The 10,401-nt window shown below is 43.9% G+C and overlaps 1 protein-coding gene across 1 annotated transcript in view; it reads left to right on the forward strand.

Moving 5' to 3' along the window:
• The window catches only part of LOC311148719 (tripartite motif-containing protein 16-like), a gene marked incomplete at both ends in the record, with an annotated part of 28,326 nt that extends 25,836 nt beyond the window's left edge, over positions 1–2,490 (forward strand). The window contains 4 exons of the mRNA XM_084185696.1: positions 1,072–1,305; positions 1,386–1,545; positions 1,671–1,730; positions 1,967–2,490. Of these exons, the coding sequence (XP_084041822.1) occupies positions 1,072–1,305; positions 1,386–1,545; positions 1,671–1,730; positions 1,967–2,490 (978 nt within the window). The remainder of the gene's footprint in view (positions 1–1,071; positions 1,306–1,385; positions 1,546–1,670; positions 1,731–1,966) is intronic.
• Positions 2,491–10,401: the final 7,911 nt, after the last annotated feature.

Here is a 10,401-nt window from a genome sequence, read left to right on the forward strand (position 1 = left end):
TCATCTTAATATCTCATATATTCCAGCCCACCAATAAATCATGCAACCATCGCGGTTAGAAAATGTACCTCAACATGCCCCCCGCTTGTGCTAGAAGGCAGAGTGCTCGCTGCCGCTGACGGCACAAGCTTTTTGCGGGGCTTGTTGAGTTGGCTACTTATTTGAGAAGGCAGAGTGGCTCTGTGCTGGTTGATGAATTTGACAATTAATTTACTAGAAAAATACATTTTTGTCGACCAGAGGTGTCTGAATTGCTGTTGGAGAGAGTCATGGGGGAGGTCCAGGAGGCTCTGCCTGACCCAGTGAGGAGGGGGCTGGAGCAGCCTGAGGAGGGGCCACCACCGTTTCCACCACTGCAAGTGACAGCAGAGACTGGGGACTGGCAGGAGAGTCCGGAGGACTTACTGACTTTTAACACTCTGAGCCTGGGGGAGTTTGAGGAGGTGGGGGGTAAGGTGCTGTACACCCTCAGTGTCAAGTTTAGACACATCAGGAGCTTAGCGGGAGTGAAGGGGCATCAGTGGCAGGGTATAGGTGGAGGGTGCTCTATAAGCTCCCAGTGCTGGAAAGGTCAGGGGTCCTCCAGTGGAGGGTATTACATGGAGCCCTGGACACCAATAGCTGGTTGGCTCGGGTTGACCTGGGAGTTGGGGAGGGGTGTCCGTTTTTTGCAATGACAGACTGTTCATCATGTTTTTTCTGTGTTGCCAGGGTAATGCCATTACTGTTGACGCCTTAGGGTTGAGTTTGAGTTGTACAAAATGATCAACAGTGTGGAGATGTTTCAGGAGGTATGGGGGCTCAGGGGGGCTGTCTGTACAGCTGGAGAGGAGGGGTTGGATGGACGGTTGGAATGTGGTGCTGGATGGTGTATTGTACTGTGGTGTTGGGTACTGGATAATGTGATTGTGTAGAGGTTGTGGTGTCACCTTTTAGGGGTGGGGGTGTTAGTGTAATGAGGATGGCTCATTAAAGTAAGACAAGTCAGTCTCTCTCTCTCTCTCTCTCTCTCTCTCTCTCTCTCTCTCTCTCTCTCTCTCTCTCTCTCTCTCTCTCTCTCTCTCTTAACAGCGCTCTGCACAGGCAGCAGTGGAGAACAGTGATAAGATCTGTACTGAGCTGATCCGCTCCATTGAGAGAAGGAGCTCTGAGGTGAAGGAGCTGATCAGAGCCCAAGAGAAGGCTCAAGTGAGTCAAGCTGAAGGACTCCTGGAGCAACTGGAGCAGGAGATAGCTGAGCTGAGGAAGAGAAGCACTGAGCTGGAGCAGCTCTCACACACAGAGGATCACATCCATTTCCTCCAGGTAAATAAACTGCCTTGATACATGTGATATCAAACTAAAACTATCAATCATTTGGTTCTGTTCTCTCTCTCTCTCTCCAGAGTTATCAGTCTCTCTCCGGTACCAGTGTATCTTCAGACTTACCCAGCATCGTTGTCCGTCCTCTTCAGTACTTTGGAGATGTGAGTAAGACTGTCTCTGAACTGAGAGAGACACTAGAAGACGTCCTTAAAGGAGAATGGACCAAGATCTCCACTACAGGTGTGTTGAAAATAATAAGAACATCAACTTTAGACCATTGAAAGTTCCCTACTAGTCATATACATGTGGAATATGGTGTGATGATAACATTACCTCTCTCTGTGAATGTGTTTGTGTGTCTGTAGTGAATATAGTGGAGGTTGTACTGCCTCCAGAGCCCAAGACCAGAGAACAGTTCTTACAATGTGAGTCTCTTTATTCTGAAGTAACTAACAGTCTCTTTTTACTGACACTCCTAACAATCCCTCTAGAAATATATAGCAATAGTAGATCTAATCAAAGACTGGGTATCTATCTGACTCCTCATATTTCTCTGATTTGATCTCTGCTGTGCTCTAATCAAAGACAGGGTAGATACAGTATCTGACTTCACTTATTGTTCTAACTCCCCTCATTGGTCTCTGCTCTGCTCTTCTCCCAGATTCCTGTCAGCTCACACTGGACCCAAACACAGCACACACACTCCTCTCTCTGTCTGAAGGGAACAGAAAGGTGACACGTACAGACCAAGTCCAACCATATCCTTTTCATCCAGACAGATTCACAAACACCTATCAGGTTCTGTGTAGAGAGGGTCTGTCTGGACGCTGTTACTGGGAGGTGGAGTGGAGTGGGGGGTTTGTTATTACAGCAGTCTCATATAAAGACATCAGCAGAACAGAGACAGGTGGTAGATTTGGACACATTGACAAGTCCTTTAGTTTAGTGTGCTCTAGTGGTGGTTATTGGTTCATACACAATAATGTTGAGACTAAAGTATCAGGCCCTCAGTCCTCCAGAGTAGGAGTGTACCTGGATCACAAGGCAGGTACTCTGTCCTTCTACAGTGTCTCTGACACAATGACCCTCCTCCACAGAGTCCAGACCACATTCACTCAGCCCCTCTATCCTGGGGTTTCTATTGATAGTCTTTTCTCTGGTGCTGCTGAGCTGGTTAAACTGTAGTAGGGTCCACATAGATACTAGTCATGCTAGTGTTGATGGTCCCCAGATGTGATGATTCATTCTGCTCTGTTTTATGTACAATTATTTGACTGATTTGATCTTCAGAAGATGTTATGAATTACAATTAAATGCATTCATATTTGTGCAATGTTTCAATCTTGTACATTGACATTAATCATATTGATGTGTTCTCTGTCACCTGGAGCTGCATGGAAAATGGTCCAGGAACAAACAGACAATTACCAAGGACTAGTCAGCCCACTACAAGTTGGAATAACTTACTTTCTACTTAAACTATATGGGCAGGTTTCCCGGACACAGATGAAGCCTAGTCCTAGACTAAAAAGCATGTTCAATGGAGATGTCCGGGAAACCGGCCCTAAGTTTGGCATCTTTAATTCTCCCATACTGCTCAGTCAAGCAATATTAAACCTGTCCAGCAGGTGGTGATATTAACCAAACAATAAAAACCCATCAGACATCTTGACTTGCTACTCAGTATATCAGTAATGTTCAGAATTGTACTTTAATATCATTGGAGATTGATGGTCTTTTTAATCCACTACCCAGAGTCAGGAACAGATGAAGTTAGGTCTGCTACTGTTCAGTTATTAAATATGATTTATGGTGATGGGAAATAAAAGATACATATAGTAGTAGTTTTCCTTTGCTATTTATTCCAAGGTGTGTCTTTAACTTGTAAATGGATTGTGTTGAAGCTGGCATGTGGTGTGGATGATAGAATAGAGTGAATAGAGGAGAGAAGAGAGGAGGAGAGGAGAACATAATATAGAAGACAGATAAGATAGAGAGAGAATTCATACCCAGGGGAGTTACTGACTCTGGCCCAAATGACACCCTGTTCCCTACGTAGTGCACTAGGCTACTTCTGACCAGATCTAAAGTAGTGCACTACATAGGGAATAGGTTGGAGATTGGAGATTTGAGATTTGCTCACTGTCATTAGAATGAAGATTTCCATCCAGGAGTTACTGTCTCTGTCCCAAATCTCTCCCTGTTCCCTACGTAGTGCACTAGGCTTATTTTGACCAGATCTAAAGTAGTCTTCTAGATTTTACATGTTTTCTCCCTGTCATTAGAAAATGACAATATGGTAATGATTTTAGTGGTTTCCTCCCCCTTTGTTTTTATTGGTTGTGTGTTATGTGTGTTGTTGTGTTAGGTTTTTCCCCTGTGTTCCTAATTGAAAATCCATTAACAATGAATCACAAACAAATTATATTCCAGTTGTGTTTAGACAACTTCATGGCTGACATCCCCCAGAACTTTACCTGATGTTCTCTCTCTCAAACCATACACATTTATGTCATTTAGCAGACAATCTTATCCAGAGCAACTTACCGTTAGTGCATGTATATATATACATGACTGTATGTCGCTTTGGATAAAAGCGTCCGCTAAATGGCATATTATATTATATATATTTTTCATACTGGCCCTCATGGGAATCGAAACCACAACCCTGGCATTGCAAACACCATGCTCTACCAACTGAGCTACATCCCTGCCGGCCATTCCCTCCCCTACCCTGGACCAATTGTGCGCCGCCAGGTCGCTGACGGCTACGACAGAGCCTGGATTTGAACCAAGATCTCTAGTGGCCCAGTTATCACTGTGATGCAGTGCCTTAGACCACTGCACCACTCGGGAGACTGTAGAAAGCAGACAACCTCAATATGGTTCCATTCCTGTAGTTATCAGGACACATGGGGTGTGGAACTATTATCTCCTTTCTAAGTGTGAACTTGTCCACTTCCGTTCATGGATTTAAAAGGAAATGACTGGTATATGTAAACTCCCTCTACCCCATGCCAACACCAATCCAATGCTGTACAATTAATTCCATAGCTTAACATGGGAAATGATCACTGCCTCCCATAAGAGTCATTGAAGCGTTGGATGAGATAGGACCCTGCCTTCACCAGGGGATATTTGTTGGACCCGTCACAACAGGTGAGGAGGGCCTCATCCTCCAGCTGCCCAAAGAAAGCCAGGGACTGCCTTGTGCTCCAGTCTCCAGCAGGGGGCAGCAAAACCCTATGGACCTGAAAGGGAAAGTGAGGAGTAAAAACCTAAGGTGAATTTACATTGATGTTTCCATAGAGACCTGAGTCGTATTCACTAGGCACCAAACTGAAGATAATTAGCTGAATGTCATCAGTAACACTATACTGAGTGTAGCCTATGGATATAATATATTATCATATCATATAATACAATGATCTTTGACATCGTTCAGTAATTGAGTCATGTGGGGGATGGATGATCTTGGACATCGTTCAGTAATTGAGTCATGTAGGGGGTGGATGATCTTGGACATCGTTCAGTAATTGAGTCATGTAGGGGATGGATGATCTTGGACATCATTCAGTAATTGAGTCATGTGGGGGATGGATGATCTTGGACATCGTTCAGTAATTGAGTCATGTAGGGGATGGATGATCTTGGACATCGTTCAGTAATTGAGTCATGTGGGGGATGGATGATCTTGGACATCGTTCAGTAATTGAGTCATGTAGGGGATGGATGATCTTGGACATCGTTCAGTAATTGAGTCATGTGGGGGATGGATGATCTCGGACATCGTTCAGTAATTGAGTCATGTAGGGGATGGATGATCTTTGACATCGTTCAGTTCTTGCTCTGACGGGTCTGAGTTTGTGTGAGGGGCGTGTTTTTCTTTCAGAGGTTGTGATGATTGGTTGTGGTAGGAAGTTCCTGTTGTCAGACTGGAGGAGATGATGGTCAAACTGGAGGCAGACTGTTGGGTTCTTCTCTCAATCAGGGGTTGAGGGTTCAGTGTGCTGATGCATAGCTGCTGTATCATGTGTGACTTTATACATCTCAATTTGATTGAAATTCCAGCCTGTAAACTCAGTGTCATTTTCCCCTTAATGGCCCCATACAGACTCAGGTTGTACCACTGATATACAAAGCATTTGACACAACGGTTGGGTCAATATTTTGTTCCAAACAACTGTTGTGTTAAATGCGTTGTACAACCTGAGAGGGTATGTGGACAATATGTGTTTGTTTTCAGGTTGAAGTTGCCCTCCATCCAGCCCTCCTCAAGAGTAGGAGTGAGGAGAATTCTATCAACTCATGTGTTTACAGACATGTTACTTCAGTATGATCCTATGAACCAATCGGAAGTCAGATGTGTCTTCTACATAAAACATTACATTTCATTGATAGGACCATGGGAAAGGCAACCTCAATATGGTTCCATTCCTGTAGTTATCAGGACACATGGGGTGTGGAACTATTATCTCCTTTCTAAGTGTGAACTTGTCCACTTCCCTTCATGGATTTAAAAGGAAATGACTGGTATATGTAAACTCCCTCTACCCCATGCCAACACCAATCCAATGCTGTACAATTAATTCCATAGCTTAACATGGGAAATGCTCACTGCCTCCCATAAGAGTCATTGACGCGTTGGATGAGATAGGACCCTGCCTTCACCAGGGGATATTTGTTGGACCCGTCACAACAGGTGAGGAGGGCCTCATCCTCCAGCTGCCCAAAGAAAGCCAGGGACTGCCTTGTGCTCCAGTCTCCAGCAGGAGGCAGCAAAACCCTATGGACCTGAAAGGGAAAGTGAGGAGTAAAAACCTAAGGTGAATTTACATTGATGTTTCCATAGAGACCTGAGTCGTATTCACTAGGCACCAAACTGAAGATAATTAGCTGAAAGTCATCATTAACACTATACTGAGTGTAGCCTATGGATATAATATATTATCATATCATATAATACAATGATCTTTGACATCGTTCAGTAATTGAGTCATGTGGGGGATGGATGATCTTGGACATCGTTCAGTAATTGAGTCATGTAGGGGGTGGATGATCTTGGACATCGTTCAGTAATTGAGTCATGTAGGGGATGGATGATCTTGGACATCATTCAGTAATTGAGTCATGTGGGGGATGGATGATCTTGGACATCGTTCAGTAATTGAGTCATGTAGGGGATGGATGATCTTGGACATCGTTCAGTAATTGAGTCATGTGGGGGATGGATGATCTTGGACATCGTTCAGTAATTGAGTCATACAGGGGATGGATGATCTTGGACATCGTTCAGTAATTGAGTCATGTAGGGGACGGATGATCTTTGACATCGTTCAGTAATTGAGTCATGTGGGGGATGGATGATCTTGGACATCGTTCAGTAATTGAGTCATGTAGGGGATGGATGATCTTGGACATCGTTCAGTAATTGAGTCATGTGGGGGATGGATGATCTCGGACATCGTTCAGTAATTGAGTCATGTAGGGGATGGATGATCTTTGACATCGTTCAGTTCTTGCTCTGACGGGTCTGAGTTTGTGTGAGGGGCGTGTTTTTCTTTCAGAGGTTGTGATGATTGGTTGTGGTAGGAAGTTCCTGTTGTCAGACTGGAGGAGATGATGGTCAATCTGGAGGCAGACTGTTGGGTTCTTCTCTCAATCAGGGGTTGAGGGTTCAGTGTGCTGATGCATAGCTGCTGTATCATGTGTGACTTTATACATCTCAATTTGATTGAAATTCCAGCCTGTAAACTCAGTGTCATTTTCCCCTTAATGGCCCCATACAGACTCAGGTTGTACCACTGATATACAAAGCATTTGACACAACGGTTGGGTCAATATTTTGTTCCAAACAACTGTTGTGTTAAATGCGTTGTACAACCTGAGAGGGTATGTGGACAATATGTGTTTGTTTTCAGGTTGAAGTTGCCCTCCATCCAGCCCTCCTCAAGAGTAGGAGTGAGGAGAATTCTATCAACTCATGTGTTTACAGACATGTTACTTCAGTATGATCCTATGAACCAATCGGAAGTCAGATGTGTCTTCTACATAAAACATTACATTTCATTGATAGGACCATGGGAAAGGCAACCTCAATATGGTTCCATTCCTGTAGTTATCAGGACACATGGGGTGTGGAACTATTATCTCCTTTCTAAGTGTGAACTTGTCCACTTCCCTTCATGGATTTAAAAGGAAATGACTGGGATATGTAAACTCCCTCTACCCCATGCCAACACCAATCCAATGCTGTACAATTAATTCCATAGCTTAACATGGGAAATGCTCACTGCCTCCCATAAGAGTCATTGAAGCGTTGGATGAGATAGGACCCTGCCTTCACCAGGGGATATTTGTTGGACCCGTCACAACAGGTGAGGAGGGCCTCATCCTCCAGCTGCCCAAAGAAAGCCAGGGACTGCCTTGTGCTCCAGTCTCCAGCAGGGGGCAGCAAAACCCTATGGACCTGAAAGGGAAAGTGAGGAGTAAAAACCTAAGGTGAATTTACATTGATGTTTCCATAGAGACCTGAGTCGTATTCACTAGGCACCAAACTGAAGATAATTAGCTGAAAGTCATCATTAACACTATACTGAGTGTAGCCTATGGATATAATATATTATCATATCATATAATACAATGATCTTTGACATCGTTCAGTAATTGAGTCATGTGGGGGATGGATGATCTTGGACATCGTTCAGTAATTGAGTCATACAGGGGATGGATGATCTTGGACATCGTTCAGTAATTGAGTCATGTAGGGGACGGATGATCTTTGACATCGTTCAGTAATTGAGTCATGTAGGGGACGGATGATCTTGGACATCGTTCAGTAATTGAGTCATGTAGGGGATGGATGATCTTGGACATCGTTCAGTAATTGAGTCATGTAGGGGATGGATGATCTTTGACATCGTTCAGTAATTGAGTCATGTGGGGGATGGATGATCTCGGACATCGTTCAGTAATTGAGTCATGTAGGGGATGGATGATCTTTGACATCGTTCAGTTCTTGCTCTGACGGGTCTGAGTTTGTGTGAGGGGCGTGTTTTTCTTTCAGAGGTTGTGATGATTGGTTGTGGTAGGAAGTTCCTGTTGTCAGACTGGAGGAGATGATGGTCAAAATGGAGGCAGACTGTTGGGTTCTTCTCTCAATCAGGGGTTGAGGGTTCAGTGTGCTGATGCATAGCTGCTGTATCATGTGTGACTTTATACATCTCAATTTGATTGAAATTCCAGCCTGTAAACTCAGTGTCATTTTCCCCTTAATGGCCCCATACAGACTCAGGTTGTACCACTGATATACAAAGCATTTGACACAACGGTTGGGTCAATATTTTGTTCCAAACAACTGTTGTGTTAAATGCGTTGTACAACCTGAGAGGGTATGTGGACAATATGTGTTTGTATTCAGGTTGAAGTTGCCCTCCATCCAGCCCTCCTCAAGAGTAGGAGTGAGGAGAATTCTATCAACTCATGTGTTTACAGACATGTTACTTCAGTATGATCCTATGAACCAATCGGAAGTCAGATGTGTCTTCTACATAAAACATTACATTTCATTGATAGGACCATGGGAAAGGTGTGTCCCCATAAACCATGTTATAAACTGATTGTCCTCATAAACCATACTAACGAGTATCTGTGTGTGTGTGTGTGTGTGTGTGTGTGTGTGTGTGTGTGTGTGTGTGTGTGTGTGTGTGAGAACAGTTAATGTACTATATGAAAAAGTACCTGATTAAATAAAAACACATTTTATGAAACCCTTGACTAAGACTGTTGAATCCATCCCTGATAGTCAAAATATCATGAGAGAAACATATTGTTCCTTCATAGACCGACTGCTTTGTGAGGTTCAACCAACCTTGGTCTGTGGTCTATATCCTGGGGTTTACCCAGGACATCCTCCAGTATTACTACCATCACCACAGCAGCTAGATAACTGTGATCTACATCCTGGGGTTTACCCAGGACATCCTCCAGTATTACTACCATCACCACAGCAGCTAGATTACTGTGGTCTACATCCTGGGGTTTACCCAGGACATCCTCCAGTATTACTACCATCACCACAGCAGCTAGATAACTGTGGTCTACATCCTGGGGTTTACCCAGGACATCCTCCAGTATTACTACCATCACCACAGCAGCTAGATAACTGTGGTCTACATCCTGGGGTTTACCCAGGACATCCTCCAGGATTACTACCATCACCACAACAGCTAGATAACTGTGGTCTACATCCTGGGGTTTACCCAAGACATCCTCCAGTATTACTACCATCACCACAGCAGCTAGATAACTATGGTCTACATCCTGGGGTTTACCCAGGACATCCTCCAGGATTACTGCCATCACCACAGCAGCCAGATAACTGTGGTCTACATCCTGGGTATCCTGCCTATGCAAAGTACTCTGGTCAGATGAGACTAAAATTGAGCTTTTTGGCCATGAAGGAAAACGCAATGTCTGGCGCAAACCCAACACTTCTCATCACCCCGAGAACACCATCCGTTTTTCATCGGCAGGGACTGGGAAACTGGTCAGAATTGAAGTAATGATGGATGGCGCTAAATACAGGGAAATTCTTGAGGGAAACCTGTTTCACTCTTCCAGAGATTTGAGACTAGGACGGAGGTTCACCTTCCAGCAGGAAAATGACCCTAAGCATACTGCTAAAGCAACACTTGAGTGGTTTAAGGGGAAACATTTAAATGTCTTGGAATGGCCTATTCAAAGCCCAGACCTCAATCCAATTGAGAATCTGTGGTATGACTTAAAGATTGCTGTACACCAGCGGAACCCATCTAACTTGAAGGAGCTGGAGCAGTTTTGCCTTTAAGAATGGGCAAAAATCCCAATGGCTAGATGTGCCAAACTTATAGAGACATACCCCAAGAAACTTGCAGCTGTAATTGCTGCAAAGGGTGGCTCTACAAAGTATTGACTTTGGGGGGGTGAATAGTCATGCACGCTCAAGTTTTCTGTTTTTTTTGTCTTATTTCTTGTTTGTTTCACACAAAAAAATAATTTTGCATCTTCAAAGTGGTAGGCATGTTGTGTAAATCAAATGATACAAACCCACAAAAA

Source organism: Coregonus lavaretus (genome assembly GCF_964263955.1).
Source record: "Coregonus lavaretus genome assembly, chromosome: 21".
Classification (NCBI taxonomy): Eukaryota; Metazoa; Chordata; class Actinopteri; order Salmoniformes; family Salmonidae; genus Coregonus; species Coregonus lavaretus.